This window comes from Cyrtonyx montezumae, unplaced genomic scaffold (genome assembly GCF_038088225.1).
Source record: "Cyrtonyx montezumae isolate F1298 unplaced genomic scaffold, pur_monq_1.0 scaffold_8, whole genome shotgun sequence".
Classification (NCBI taxonomy): domain Eukaryota; kingdom Metazoa; phylum Chordata; class Aves; order Galliformes; family Odontophoridae; genus Cyrtonyx; species Cyrtonyx montezumae.
In genome coordinates, this window is record NW_027072089.1 from 105,221,640 (window position 1) to 105,237,697 (window position 16,058).

The window sequence follows — 16,058 nt, forward strand, 5'->3', positions numbered from 1 at the left end:
ATGACTAATAGATGGGAAATATCTGGAGAATGCATGAAAGCAAACCGCATTGAAATGGCTGCTAAATGGGCATATTTTTACCCCAAAAGCAGGTACAACAATCATAAAACAAGCAATTCCCATTTGCAGGTAACTGTGACACTCTCTCCTTCCTACCCTAATAATTCAGGGGTTTTCTGTAGGCTGCTGAGCGAGCTTCCTCAGCACTAGGTCTAATCATAAGCTGCAGAGGACAAAGATAAAACACTGCATCTACTAAATTAAAGAGACTCTTTCAAATACATTCAGATAGTTTAGTTTTTTTTCCCCTTTTCACATCATTACATGAAAGTTAAAGTAGCTCAGTTTTGCTTTTCCGTTGTGCAAAAGGGCAGAGAGAAAAGAATTTGCTTTGGCAAGCAAGAAACTAAAGGAATACATTTGGACCTTAATGCAAGATTTGGTCTTGTTATCATTTTATACGTGACAGCTTACAACATACTGCTGTAAACAGTTGCTTGAGAAGTTACGCCATCAATGAGGATGCAGCTAAAGCAATTTATTTAACAGCTCAAAATTTAATGCAAAGCTGCTATAGGTTCTCATCAAGTACGCAAGAACCAAACATACCTCTTTGCATTATTCTTTGCAGCAAGACTGTATAGCGGTCTTTAACTTGCAAGAGTAACAAAATAAAACAAACAAACAAAAAAAAATGTTTCTTTTGAAGTGAAATCCGAGCAAGAGACCCCACTCTCAAGATCTGCCTGGAGAAGTTGAAGCATTATACTTCCAAACTGCAGTTGTCAGACAGCATCATGACAAAAGGAGAAAAATAAGGTTCTCTATTTCTTCCGACTCAGTGCTTGTCCTTAAGAGACATGCTGAATTCCTTGCAATTGTCTCACAACTGGCCTCCTCTGCCCCTCTTTTTTTTTTTTTTTTCCAGTTTTGGATGACGTGGGTTTTGTCCAAACCTGCAACTGAAGTCATAGCTTCAGTGGTGGCATCTGTTAATTAAGAAGCACAAGTAAACTGAATAATAAGAGTGCGCATTTCATGTCGCAGAAAAGGCCATGAAACACTTTAAAAACTTAAATCAATCAAATAAACATATGGAATCCATTTTTTTCCTATTTATAATCCCATTACCCGTAGAGCTATTCATTTACACCATTTCAGCATAACAATGTGCTAGCTACGTTGGAAGATACAAACACAGATTGTAGACTCAGATCTTAGGCAGCTCTGTGCTCCCCCAAGAAAAGGACGCGGTGCACAGTAATGCAGCACTTTTCAGAGAGCAACTGAGACAACTTCACAAACCAGGCAAAGCACAACGCGGTGCTTCACCCAGGCACGCTGGGGAGCACAGATTTCAGAACTTTAGCACGCTGCCACTCAGCGTTTCACAAGCTGTAGGCAAATGGCACAAGAAATCCTAGCATTTCTTCCCTAGTTACAAATGAATGCATCCCCCCTCAACATGCATGACTGTGAACACGAAAAGAAATTCTTTCCTAAGAGATGAATCCTACAACGTGCGGTACAAAGAAGAGTTTTGAAAAAAATCAGAAGTTGAAGTTCACAGTACAATTGGAGTCACACAGGGGTTTATTAATATGAGTTGCTCAAACAGGCATGATAAAAGATACAGCTCTCCACCACAGCGTTATTTGATTACCCGAATATTAGCTTTAGACATACAATGGATCTAACTGCTTTAAAATGTCCCAGAAGCTGATGGCTAGCTTTAAGGTAACAAAATCCAGATGCTGCCTGTCTGCGCTGCTCCTAACTCTCAGGGTCTGTGGAGGAGAAAAACTCCTATGTCTGTCTCCATATATGCATGTGTGTACATGTTTATTATTTAGGTCGTATGCATGCACTTAATGTGGAGCAAGGGAAAAAAGAAAAAAGAAAACTAGCATCACATAAACCATAGCACCGATTTGCAACGTTACCTGTCCTTGCAGTAATGTGTGCAGAGACAGACAGACATGACTTTTCACCAGGTTGATAATTTTATATATCGGCTATAAAAGTGCATTTAATTTAGCTTTTCTGTACCACGGCTTCTTTTAACCTAATGCTTTAAAAAAAATAAAATAAAAAGGTTGCTATTTTAAGCTCAAATGCAAGGTATATTTCCGTAAAAAGCTTATTTTATGAAGTTAAAAATAGAAAGAGCAAAAAGAAGAGGGAAAAAGGACTGACGAAATGTAAGCTACGTGAGTAAAAGGCATGGAATGTCCAATATTTCTCCTCCAATACTCGAGGCTATTGTTCTTTCAAAAAAAACACCATCAATTGTTTCATGTCCTTGGCTTGCCACATTTTGAGGAATAGCATCAGCTTGCGTCCCCCAATCCCCCAAACGGTTAAAGCTATAGGCAATATCGCATACGAGCTAGTGAGGGGCTGCTGCTGCAACAGCAACAATACACACTAAATGGCCACAAAGGTAAAATGCAATTTGGATCGACCTTGAAAGAAAAAGGAGGGAAAAAAAAAAGCAATAAAAAAAATCACTCCAATATAAAATTAAAAAGAGGTTAAGTTTCACATAAAAAATCTGCACAACGTAACGAAAGAAAGAGCACACAAACGAGAGGCAACCCTGTGACAAATTACAGGCTGTAATCATATTGAGTGGCTCTGGTGTCATCACAACTCAGACCAGCCCGATTCCCAGTTTTGACAATTAGTTAATTTATATCATGCAGCAGTCTGGCCATAAATGTTAACGGGAGAGTAATTTCATTAACAGGGCAATATAACTTCACCATCAGAGCTGCAAGCAGACCAATGTGCTTCAAAGTCTGCACAGTCAGCCCCCCCCCCCCCCGGCACCTCACACATACAGGCACACGTCAAAGGTCCCATGTGTTAAATCTACCACGTGTGTATGCGGGGGCAGAAGTGCATCTGTGTGCCCTGGCTATCTATTATTTTCCCCCACAGAAAGGATGCTACTTTTTGTGACTGAAACTGGTAATCTGTGGCTGTGAGGTTATGCTCACAAGCAGTCTTTATTTTATTTTATCCTAACATGGTTTGCAAACTTTAGTTTTAGGGATCTCTTCTGTTACCATCACTCGGTCACCCAGGAAATCTTTTCAGCAAGCAGACTGCTCTCCAATGACATTATGACATTAGAGAAATGAGGCTTTAATTAACCAGCTCATGGCCAGGTAGCAGCAGTCTCTCTCAGCCCCTGTCGAGGACACAGGCCTGGTCTAATAGCATTCTTAAAATTGGGAAGACAGACAAAAAAAAAAAAAAAGAGCCCGTGAGTGGATATATGCTCTGCCCTCTATTTCCAGACCTTTTTAGCACAGCAGAGCGCGGCCGTCTCACCCTCACCATGCAATGAGATACTGAAAGCAGCGCAACCCACTGCCACCAACTCCAGATCTGCAGGCAGCAGCTCCTCGCCCTCCCCAGCCCTTACGGCACCTCTCACACAGCTGATTAAAAGTTTGAGCTCCGCAGATAGCTCTTGTAATGGCAAAACGCCTCCGAGCTTCAAACGGACCGGAGAGATCACTGGAAGAGCCCATGCAAAACCCCTCCATGCCTGATGCTGCCCAGAGCAGCCTTTACTCTATGCCACAATAAGCATGCTACCTGCCCGGCGTCACGATAGCGTTCAGACCGAACAATAAAAGGAATTGGCCGACGCCAACGGCCTTTGGAAAAAAAAAAAAAAAAAGAAAGAAAAAAAAAAAGAAAAAAAAGAAAATGAGAATAAAGCAATAAAGCCGGGCACGGGCAGCGACCTTCCTGCCGCCCTTCCTGCTGCCCCCCAGCCCGGGAAGCAAGGGGCAGGCAACGGGGTGAGCCCGCAGCCCCTGCCCTCCGCCCTACCTTAGTTTGGAGATAGTGGGGGTAGTAGTAGGTGTACTGGGGGTACATTGGCTGCTGGTCCAGGCGTTTGCCCATGTAGCTGGAGTCCTTCTGGCTGGCGCAGGGAACTCGGCGGCAGGGTGTAGTGCCCCAGGGCCTTTCTTCCTTTCACGCCGCTATTCCTGACAGCGCGGGCTACAGCGGAGCTGGCTGTCGACACTTCCTCGCCGTCTGCCGTCCGCTACTTCCAGCGCAGCCCAAATCGCACAGGCGCGGACATCGATGTGCGTGCGGCTGTAGGGGGGGGGGGGGTGGGGGTGGCAGCCCCTGTCCGCTGCCCGCTGCGTGACTCCACGCTGCCGTGCCCGGCCGAGAGCGTCCTGCGAGCGGAGACAGCGCAACTCCACACCGCCGCCCGCTCCGCTCGTACGCTCTCCTCGTCCTCTCCCCGCTCTCGAGCCCTCCCCTCTTCTCGCTCCCCACCCACCCCCCTTCCAAAATTAAAAAAATAATAATAAAATAAAATAAAAAGGAGAAAAAAAAATAAAAAAGCAAAATTAAAAAAAAAAAAAGGAAAAAAAAATGAAGGAAAAATTAAAGAAAAAAAAAAAGAAAAGAAAAAAAAAAGGGGGGGGAGGGAAGAGCCTTCCCCAGCCTAGTTGCCGCTGCCTCCTTCACGGAGTGACATGGTGCTCGGGGCTCGTCCTGTCTTTCATTCAAACCCCCTCCGCGCCGCGCCGCCGGTGGGAGGGACCTCGGCGCGCCGCTCCCCCGGGAGGGCCGGCACAGGCCCCGCCACCGCCCCCGCCCCCCGCCGCTGCCCTGGGACCCGGGGATCGGGGGATCCCCGCGCCGCGGCCGCCGAAGGTCACGGAGCCGCGGAGCTGAACGGGGAGGGCGTCGTCCTGCAGCCAGCACCTCCCTCCGCATCCTCTCCTAAACGGCTCCGTACCGTCACGCAGCACTTCCTCAAGCGACCGGGGGACGACCCGGGGCCAGACATATTAAACGTATACTTTGTTACAGCGCTTATGTAAGACTCGCTCATTGAAAGTTGGAACAAAATGGAGGAAGAGGGTAAAGAGGAAACTCCCCCCACGCCCCCTCCCCCCTCTCGACCCCGGGTGCCTCGGCAGCACACAGGGCGCAGAAGTTACCCGCAGGCCCCGCGGGACGGGACGAGCCGCAGGCGCGCACCCAGCGGACTGCCCAGGTGAGCGGGCGCACACCTGCGAGCATCGCGGCCGCGTGGGCCGCTGTCAGAGCCGGGCCTGGAAAAAGCAGCGTAAATCACGGCAAGAAAACTCCGTGAGTGAGGAACAAAACGTTTCCTCTTGCACACAAACCCCTGCCTTTCGCAACAGCAACGACAAAAATCTCTTATTCCTTCAGCGCGTCATCAGATTCCTGGGCCTTTCTACAGTGGCTTCGCCTATTTATAAATTGGTGGGGAAAAGTGTGGGGCGGCGGTTTCTTTTTGTTTCTATTTCAATCATTGATAGTAGCGCAGCAGGATCGTCAGCTGCTGTATTATCAACCAAATTACTTCAGAAAAAAAAATATAAAAAGACTTTCTTTAAAGGGACCCTTCTCAAGGCTGGGAGAGCTAAAATTGAACTTGCCAGCTGTGTTTTGGTTTGTGGCACGTGCTTGCACATGACAGGAACATGGAAGTATCACGCTTCACGCTAGCAGCTTGCTGTTCATGTCAGCAGACGTTTTTGTTGTGGATTCCTATAGCTGCCCCATAATCAACAGGCGAAGGGAAAAAGTAGAAGGAAATGGGCAGCACGGGATCCAGTGGCACATCCAAAGCACTGCTTGCAGCACACTGAGGTTTCACAGCCAAGTAGCAATCGGGAACCTGCCCACATGGCAGGAACAAGGTGTCACACTCAGACAAGCATCCGGCCCTTGTTTCAGGAAATAAACTTTTGTGGAATCTGTGCACTGGTTTTTGCCCATCTCGAGGAGTACTTAAAAGCACAGCCACCACCCAGCTTCCCAGCCTGCAGATACATGACTCAGAAAAAAAGACCCCAGCTGAGCAAACTGCTGTGTGTCCTGTAGTCTGGGCTGGTCCCATGGAAGCTGGGAGCAGGGACTAAAGTCAGAAGGAAGATAGAAGCAGTCAGAGAAGCCTTATATTTCCAGCTCCCAACCCTATGCTCACTTGCTGCTGCTGCTCAGCTTTAAATCCACTGCCACTCCCAACAGTACATGATCCTGTAGCAATACTCCTGCTTATGCTCCTTTTTCTCCCCCTCCCTCCTTAAGGAAGCAATTGGCAGTTGGAGAGTTTGGGGTTGCTTGGCAGAGCACTGTAGTTTCAGCATGACAATCAGGTTGCTCTTCAAGCTGCTGAAATTAAGTTGTTGTGCTTCTCCCTCAGAACATTAACAGTTTTCCTTCCTAAGTGGTTCAGTCTTAAAAGAGGATGTAACCAGATTTGGGGAAAGAAAAAACCTGGGTGGAGTACAGGGTGAAATAAAAACAATACTGAGGTAGTAGAAAGACTGCACACACTGACTGAAAGCTCTATTTGAACGTGCAAGGTTTGCCTTGGCCATCATGTTGCGACTAGAAAGAACAATTCTATCTTATCTGACAGCTGTATTTCATGCTATAGGATTTCCACACAAGACTTCCACAAGTGTCTCACCACATATTCTGACCTGTAGTACCAAGTTTTCCCTATCAGAAACACATCAGAGGGTGCAGGAAAAGTTGGATTGTTCTGGTGGATGGCAAACTGTACATGAGCCAGCGAAGTGGACTTGCAACCCAGAAAGCCAACTGTACCCTGGCTTGCATCAAAAGAAACGTGACCAGCAGAGCAAGATCCTGCCCCTCTGCTCTGCACTGGTGAGGCCTCACCTGGAGTACTGTGTCCAGATGTAGAGTCCTCACTACAGAAGAGATGTGGACCTGTTGGAGTGCAGTCAAGAAGAGGGCCACAAACATGTTCAGCCTGGAGAAGTCTCTGGGGAGACCCAAGAGCAACCTTTCAGTGTCTAAAGGGAGAGGGGCTGTAGGAAAGAAGGGGACAGATTCTTTATCAGGGTCTGTTGTGATAGGACAAGTGGAAATGGTTACAAACTAAAAGATTTAGACTGGATAAAAAAGTTTTTTACAGTACGGTGGTGAGGCACTGGAACAGATTGCCCAGACTTGTGCTAGATGCCCTGTGCCTAGAGACATTCAAAGTCAGCTCAATGGGCCTCTGAGCATCCTGACCTAGATGTAGGTGACTTGCTCATTGCAGGGAGGTCGGACTAGATGACTTTTAAAGGTCCCTTCCAACTCAAATGGTTTTATGATTGACTCTATGATTCTATCATTCTCTGCCTTCACTCAGCCTGAGATCTAAACACGCAGATGCTTTGAGTTCCCCTTGTCACCAGTAATCCTGCAAGGTGCTGAGCACTTGAACCATACAGCAGAGCCTGCTCATCACCTCACATGATTGAGCCTTTGGAGTTGCAAGATAGAGTGGAGGCAGTAAAAATAGGAATCCAATATAGAAGAGTGGGGGGCCAAAGAGAGAAGGCAGGAGGCAATATAGCAGAAGAAAAATGCAAATAACAGCCACAAAAGCAGATTTAGATAGCACACAGCCTCTGAACAAATGGTAGTGCTGAAAAATGGAAAATTTCCATTTGCAAAATACAGACATCAAAAAGATCATCTGTGACTTGGGAGCATGCTGTTTAAATAGAATCCCCTTCATTTTCTGGCCTGTGCATTTGAATAACTGAATCCACTTGCAAACTAAAAGAGCAGTTTGCCTACCGAGTGTTAAGTATAAATGTTCCTCAAAAGAAAAGACAAGCTGTTCAGTCCCAGCAAGCATCAGCAAGCAAACTTCACAACTTCCTGCTCCTGGATGCTTGTTATCAACCCTGACCTGGGAGCACTCATGGGAATCCAGCAAGCAAGCCAAATCCCATTGCACCTGAAAAGGAATTGTTGCACCAGTGTCACCCGACGTATGGGGAGATTCACAAGACAGGCTAGCAATAAGAATCTCTTCGACAGGAAATTTAGAAATGAAATGAAATAAATGGGAACAAATCAACTGTAAACCAGACAGCCAAATACATTTGAAGACAGACACCAAAGGATATTAACTCAGAAACAACCAACGCTGTGGATAAGCAACCTGGAGTTAACTGACAGGAAAAAAAATGAGACTGCTTCTCCTGGCAGACTGAAGTAGAGAAATTACACGTTTGGATGTATTTTTACATTTCATGAAATTTCTTCATTCACAAAAAGAGACTCAAAAGAAAAACAGACACCAAGTGGAAAAATATAATTCAGGGGGCCTTTTTTTTTTTTTTTTTTTTTTTTTTTTTTACTAAAATACAGTTGTACATATGATCTTTCCTTTTCTCTTACACCTTCTTTTTATTTTTCTTCCCTTTTCACTCTTCCTTTCCCTTCTTTTTTCTTTTCCTTTCCCTCTTCCTTCTCTTTCACATTTCCCTTTCTCTCTTTCTTTCCCTTTCTCTTTTCCTTTTTCCCTTTTCCTTTCCTTTATTTTCACCTTTTTTCCCTTTCCATTTCCTTTATTTTCCCCTTTTTCTCTATTCCTTTCCTTTTTTTCCCCCTTTTTGCCTTTCCCTCTTCCTTTTGTTAATGTGCTTTCTAGTTATTTTATGAGAACAGCTTCTTAGGTCACATGTATCTGCATCATGAAATGATTCAAGCATTTTCTAGCTCCTTATTCTTGAAAAGCAGTAATACACATTCTAGGACTAAATTTAATCACAGTTCTCTAAGTCAGGACTAGAGAAAATTCTTTCGTTCAGCAGCAGAAGTACAGCTGCCATCACTTAGAGCAATATAATAGGCTAAGGGAAAAAAAACACAACAACAATGATTAGCTTGGGCTTACATTTTTGACACAGTCTCTTTGCTTTTATTCTCTCTATTTACTCATTAAAGCTAGTTTCAAAGGAGACCATAGTGATGCTTGACAGCTTGTTTACAATGGGTTACAAGAGGAATACTGATTTTATTTCTATATCTGTCAGCTCCTTCAGTCCAGATGCTTTAAAACTACATTGATGAACACAGGATCTTGCTATCTATTAGTTAATTTATCAGGTTCATTTGCTTAAGGATAATTAACTCAATTTCTTTCAAGCAATATATTCTGGTGCAACCGTGATCAGTAAAGCATGCAATAGGCATAGAGAAGGTGGAGAAAAAAAAGACATGGGAACAAAACAGTATTGCAACCGTAGAATTAGTTGCCTCTCTGAAGTGGAGGACGCCACAATTTCCAGCCCCATCTGGAGTTCCAGAAGGAGAGAACCCAGTGTTAACACAGTGGAAGTTCTTCCCTGTCCTGTTTTGATCCTATCCCTCAGGCAGCATCTGGCTGTAGTAATTGCAGATGAAGAAGCCCCCTGTTTGTATCTCTTCCCTCCTTCAGCAACCAAGCCTTTTGTCAGAGGTATATCAGGAAAGTTAGGTGCCATTTTCTGCAATAAAGATGAGAAATTTATATAAGGAACCACTGGAGACCAGCAACATAAGAGTGTGGTTTCCCTACACTTGCACACCTCCCAGCTTCAACAAATCAGCCAGGTTTGCTCTCCAGTCAATCTTGAGCATCATTAGATCATGGCAGTACCATGAGGTCCAGGAGCAAGCAGAGCCACAGACAGATGAGATTTTGGACAACAGCAAAGGCTTACCACACAACTACAATATAATCATTTTTCATCTAATCATGTTCCAGATTAATACTGTATTTGAAATAATTCCACTGGTTGACATTTAAAGGTCCAATCCCAAAGGGTGCCATCAGCAACAGAGTGAAAAATTTCAGGAAAAACAGTGAACGTTCACTGATAGCAAATTGTTTGCATTTTCTATCTGATACAAACTTTTGCTTTGCAAAAACAAGCAAACAAAACGAGCAGCCAGTTGTACAGACAGTGTTGCAGTCCTCTTTCTGCAGAAGTTAATGGACATAACCACAGTAAATAGTAGGAAAAGGTTCTTCACTGAGAGGGTGGTCAGTCCCTGGAATGGGCTCCCCAGGGCAGTGGTCCCAGCACCAAGCCTGCCAGAGTTTGAGAAGCTTGGATAATGTTTTCAGACACAGAGTTTAAATTTTGAGTGGTTCTGTCTGGAGCTAGGAGTTGGACTCCACGATCCTTTTGGGTCTCAACTCAGGATATTCTGTGATTCTAAATAATGGGGTTGTACTAGATGATCTCCAGAGGTCCCTTCCAACCCCTAAGATTCTATGATAAAGTTGTCTTTATCTTTTGTATACAGACTGCTTAATATCCTTAGAAGCTTTGCATGTGTTGATTTGTTCTGTGATGTGGAAGAGAATGAAGTGACACAACTGACCAGTGGCAATGTCTGAAGTCATCATAACAACTGGTGGTTGTCGGTCTTCACCATTCATTGTGACATAGTGAAGGCCAAAGCAAACACTGTCAGAAGGTAAGGACTGGTGCTTTCTTTAGCAGTGCAGGTTAATGAGAGCAGAAAGTGGTCCAATGGCAGAGAAATGCACTATGCAGACATGAGAGAGCAGTACAGGATGTACAGTCTTACTGCTGCACCCTTAAATAGAACCCAGGTCAACCACTCAAGGCTGTCAGAAAACACCAGAATTTCACAGTTTATAAGACGTACCTTTCTATTATTTTCTATAGCAGCTCCACATCACAGGGCTGTAAATATTGAGCCTGTTCTTGATCCTATACTCTTAAGATAAAAAGGGCAAGCTTTTTATGCTCCCAAACAGTGGCAGGACTAACCAAGGCCATTTTACTACTGCAGCACATTAACTTGATGCTACTAGCATTACAAGGGGCACAGTTTCAGAGAGAATATATTCTTCACTTCCCACCTTCCTCCCTCCAATGTCCTGCTTACTAGTCGCCTTCTCCACGCCTCTGTTTACTTAATATCAGACTGTAATCAGGAAACATGAGCTATTTTCTCGAGGAAGTTTATTTCTGAAGGTAATAGAGAGACGTAAATATGCTGCCTGTTTACTGAGGCTCATAAACACATAAGAACACAGGCAATTAATTGTCACTGAGAGAGTTCCAGTGAGTATGAAAAATCCTAGCTTTTTAGGGCATGTTTAAATGAATTTTCACCCATCATGTACTGAATTACTTAGTGAGATATTAATTTTGTGTTCCAACTGAGGGTAATCACAGAACAAACTGGCATTATTCACACTGCTCTCTGAAACTGCAGTGAGGGTGAGCTTAAGAACAAAGGGCAGTGGGAGTCGAGCCTCTCGACTTGAAAGGAATTATCTCTTCCTCTAATTGAAGCAAGGGTTGTTTTGTTTTGGTATTTCTTTCCTTCCTCTTGCTACATTTCCAACAGCACTCTCTGGGAGAAATTCTCCTTGCAATGGGCCCTCACAGTTAAAGCCTAGGATCAGCACCTCTCTGCATGGGAAAATTTCCTAAGATGAATGCACCAGCATCCCTGGCAGCTGAAGTTATAACAGTATAGCTTCTCATGCGGGCATACGCCACTAAGTGGCCCTGTGTGCGTAAGCCCAGAAAGTTGAGAGGTCCAGGTCCTGTTTGCTGGTGCTGCCCCGCCCCAGCCTGTGACCTTGAACATACCCCTTCTCTACCTCCCTCTTTCCTTGCTTAGCCTTACAGAGAGTAATCTCCTGTGTTTTATAGTAGCACAGGGGAACCTCAATTTTGGTAGGGCACCACAATGGCACATCACCAGAAGTCTGTAATAGTGTATGCGAACAGCTTGTTCTTACGCCATCCAGACAGCTGGTGTTAGGTGACTTTCACAGGCAGGGGCATTTTTTTTTTTGCATGGGAAAAAGTTAACAATAGGCAAGAACAGAGGGTCATCTCAGGCGAAATTCCTTCACTATCAAATATAGTACTTTCAGCTTTCTCTATAGTTATCCTCCCCAGCATGCCAAGACACATTTCTTTTTGTCTCTTTCATATCTGGCAGGATTTTTGTCCACTAAATAACTCTTCATCTAATGCTGGCTGTAAATAAGGCCTGAAGGAGCCTTGGCTAATAAATTCCATTTCATTTGTTAATAGACTCCTTTCTAAAATGCAGTAGAATTACAGCAATACCCTTGCAATTTAGCCCAAAACTTTATTCAAAAGCATTTGTAAAAATACTGCTTTTGAATTACTACTATTGCAAATTTTATGGTTATGAAGAAATCTCAAAATACAATCTTCTTTTGTCCTTATAAAAATCTTTGATTTTAATTTTTTTCATAAAAATCCTGTCTGGAACTGACTGCAATCAAAGTTTCCCCCTTTGGTCAGCCTGAAAAAGGAAAACAATGAAGTCTAAAACAAGTCCGTAGCATTTTTTTTAGATGTCTTAAACAAAAATTCCTCTATTTTTCTCTATTTGTGTAGGAAAACCTTGTTCAGGAATTATCCAAGTACCAGCATTTATGTCTGCCTCTAGTGATCTCTGTTCATCTGTTGTTTGGCTTTAATTGAAGTCCACGGCTAGGGGAAACAATTTGTACTTTAGCTTACCCCAGTAAGCCCTACAGTAATTCAGAGTCTATTCAGACCAAAGTATTCCATAAATAAACTAAAAACACGAGTTATGAGTAGACATAATCTTTGGATCCAACAAAATGCTATACTTCTCCTCCTCACCTAAACACAACTGGGAAGCGAAGTGGCAAGTGCATAAAAACACTTACTAGATCCTCTAGTGCCTTGTTATCAACATGTAAAGCTTTCCCGTGACACTACAAGAAAAACTGTAAGTGTTTACTAATATGGAATCAAAAGATTGTGTGCAACAATTCCCAACAGAGGTGGAATTTCCAGCTCTCAAATTATCCTCTACCCCAATACAGAACACAGGCAGAGCAAATAGAGAAGTACAGTACTGCGAGACGAGTAGAAAATTCTACGTTCAGATAAGCTGGAGACTTGAACCCATTCTCCATTTTTCAAATCAGTTCACTCTTCTGTAGGAATAATGGCATTTTTTTGTAATAGACAGCTTCCATTTACCACAGAACCAATGCAACCTGCCGTGCAAAATCAAACTTTATGTCACGCCAGATTACTGTCCATCATAACCAAAGAAAATGTATTGAACGGAATATATTTGGCTTAGGAAATCTGTATTTTGTCAGCTGCAGTATAACTCATTGTCCATTAAACAGCACCAAGCTCTTTCTAAACAGAGCACACACTATAAATGTTTAACCTCCCAATCCTATACTTGTCAACTTTCCAGAACAAAAGTCAGGGTGATACCTAACATCCAACAAAAATAGAGTTAGGGCTGCCACTTTTCTGTACCAGAAAAACTATTTGGGCAAGAGATCATTTATTTTCCTGCAGACAGACAAATGTTAATTACAGCTCAAATCTTTCCCTTTTTTTCTTTCCTTCATTTATTTCTTTGCCGTCCTCCCTTTCTGATGCATCTCTTCTTCGTTTTTTCTCATCAAATATATCTTGCCTTCAAAAAAATCTTATCAAATCTCTATATTCTCCTTCATCCACAAGTTATCTGTTTTGAGAATAATTTGCCTGCTTTATGTATTCCAGCTGGAGATTTTAATAAAGCACAGGGACTCAAGGCTAGTGTATTTTTATTAAGGAATGGTGGAAACTTTATAATGACTTCTATTCATGTTTAGCAAACGCTCTTCCCTTTTGTTCTACCCTATTCACCTCTGCAAACATCCTATTCCCAAATCATTTTTACTCTGTTATCCTTAATCCATTTTGCCTCCCCTTCATTCCTGTCCCCACCTAACCCCTGAATCGCCAACCTGAGTACTTTCCTTCTCTTAACCTTTTCTCCTTTGTTTCCTTCTGGTTGCCCTGGTTTCTCAGTCACTGGTACTTTAGGCTCCATTGATATTTTCCTACTTATGTCTTCGGTCTTTGAGCATAGAAGCAAAATATTCCTGGGGAGGAAAGGACTCTTTTCAACTTGGAAATCTATCCTGCTAGGTTGGAGGAGAAAGCACTGTAAGCCATAAACACCTGAGTTACTCTCAGTTGAGATACCTCAGCAGGGTTGGGGACAAAGTTAGGGAGTTTAAAATTATAGTGGAAGGCGAAGATATTAAATTAATTCAGAAGGGAAGAATTGGGTCTGACAAATTGAAGAGCCAACCAGTTTCACCTCTTGCTGAATTATTTTCAATAAAACAATACAAAGAAGTTTCTGCTGAGTATAAATCTATTCTCCTAACAAGTGCAAGTTGCACACCCCTGACATCAACAGACTTGTCTTTTCAGGATCCCACAGCAGCAAAATATATCAGTTTAAAATGCAAAAGCAATCTTTACCAAAGATTTCTTACCTCATATACAACAGGGTAAAAATGATGAGAAGAAAACACTCTGAGGGAGTATGAACAACTTATTAAGCTTTTGATACATTTTTCCAGCTAAAATACTCACAGAACTTCTGTTTGCAGATAATTTGTTGTTGGGCCATCTGGTACATTTCCACAAAGCAAAGGTAGGCAAATTTTGCTCTGTTAAGAGCTTGTAGTAAAAAACAAACAAACAAAAAAACAAAAACACCCAAAAACATTTCATATAAGTTTAACTAGATACATTGTGTTCATAATCTTATTTGAATGTTTTACCAGAAGGGTCTGTAGCATTCCATCACTGATTGTTTGACATTTCCCATTTGAGTTTACTACTATTTTTACCTTTTGAGTTGAATATTTCTATCCTGTAAATAATTTCCTCTCAACATGAAGAGGAGAAATTTCAGTCAAACCATTTATCTATTTTGTTTCTCAAGGAAGATACAAGTTTGCTTTTTTTTTTTTTTTTTTTCCCCTGCGTTGGAGCAAAATGATGCCAATTAGAAGCAAGAAAATGTCCAAGTTCATCCAGCTTCTCTTCCTCAGAGAGTGGCTGGAAGGAACCCAAGAGAAAGCAAGATTTCCCTCTACTATTAGCAGAACAAAGACATAAAATTTTTGCAAATGTGTGAGTCTTACTGCTAGGGTTGTACTTTTTAACCTATCTTGAGAAAACAATCCAAATGTGCACACATGGGAATCCCTGGATGCACAACAAACATATCCCCAGTGCTTCTGCACCCATTCCCCTGGCAGCTTGCACAGAGCTCTGTGTGCACTGGGAAGGGCACCTGCCTCCCTCTTTATCTGTGGGGAGAACAAGTAGAATGTAGAGGTGCCCAAGGAATGATGTGTATAGCAATACTGGTCTCACCTGAGCACTGTGGCATGAAACACACAACACAGCTACGCCTGGAAATGTTGGCACCTAAGTCTGGCAGTGCGGGAGGTGTTGCTTTATTTTTGTACACTATGAAACTGCTGGGGTGTCACCTATCTCTCACTGAGATGATGAGAGAGCCCAGAAGGAGACTGAAGATTAAAATGGTGGACAGTCTTGGTTATAAGGGAAGACTAAGAAAATAAACCGAGGCACTGAATGTAGGAGCACAGTGTGAATGAATAAAATCATCTAGAGTGGAGAAGGATCAGACAAGAAGCTGGAAATAGCTGTGCAGAATGGGAGGTGAGAATAATAATAGAGTAAAATTAAAAAAGAAAAAGAATCAGTGAAGGCAACCAGGTAGTTGAGAAGATCCAAATTAATTTGGGGAGCTAGACAGGACAAGAAAGGAAGTGAATCTGCCTACTACTCTGTGCTGTTGAGGTCTCACCTGAGTACTGCATCCAGATGTGGAGTTCTCAGAGCAGGAGAGACATGGACCTGTTGAATGCATCCACTGTGGCCAGAGGAGGGACACAAAAACAGTCCAAGGGATAAAACACTTCCCCTGGACAGGCAGAGATCTGGGGCTGTTCAGAGAAGGCTCTGAGGAGACCCGAGAGCGATCTTTCAGTATGCAAAGGGGGACTGTAAGGAAGAAGGGGACAGGATCTTTAGCAGGGTCTGTTTCGACACCACAAGGGGAAACTGTTTCAAATTAAAAGAGAGGAGATTTAGACTGGATATAAAAGTTTTTGGTTTTTTTTTTTTTTTTTTTACAATACTGGTGGTGAGGCACTGAAACAGATTGACCAGAGATGTAGTGGCAGAAACCCTGTCCCTGGAAACATTCACAGTTCAGGCTTGATGGGACTCTGTCACTGTTCACTGCAGAAGAGTTGGACTAGATGACCTTTAAGGGTCTCTTCTGACTCAAATGATTCTTTGTTTATATGAAATGGGGATGGATGGAAGGGGCAGAGACAT

General features: G+C 43.0%; 1 protein-coding gene across 5 annotated transcripts in view; it reads right to left on the reverse strand.

Annotated features, from left to right (window-relative positions):
* Window positions 1-16,058, reverse strand: part of RBMS3 (RNA binding motif single stranded interacting protein 3) — a 706,597-nt gene that overhangs the window by 442,510 nt on the left and 248,029 nt on the right. For 2 of the 5 annotated variants that reach the window (XM_065753693.1, XM_065753692.1), the window contains exon 1: window positions 3,850-4,269. The exons of the other annotated variants lie outside the window; for them this stretch is intronic. In XM_065753693.1, coding sequence (XP_065609765.1) covers window positions 3,850-3,924 — 75 coding nt within the window. In that variant the 5' untranslated portion in view covers window positions 3,925-4,269. Of the gene's footprint in view, window positions 1-3,849; window positions 4,270-16,058 lie in introns of those variants that run through there. 5 annotated transcript variants of the gene reach the window in all.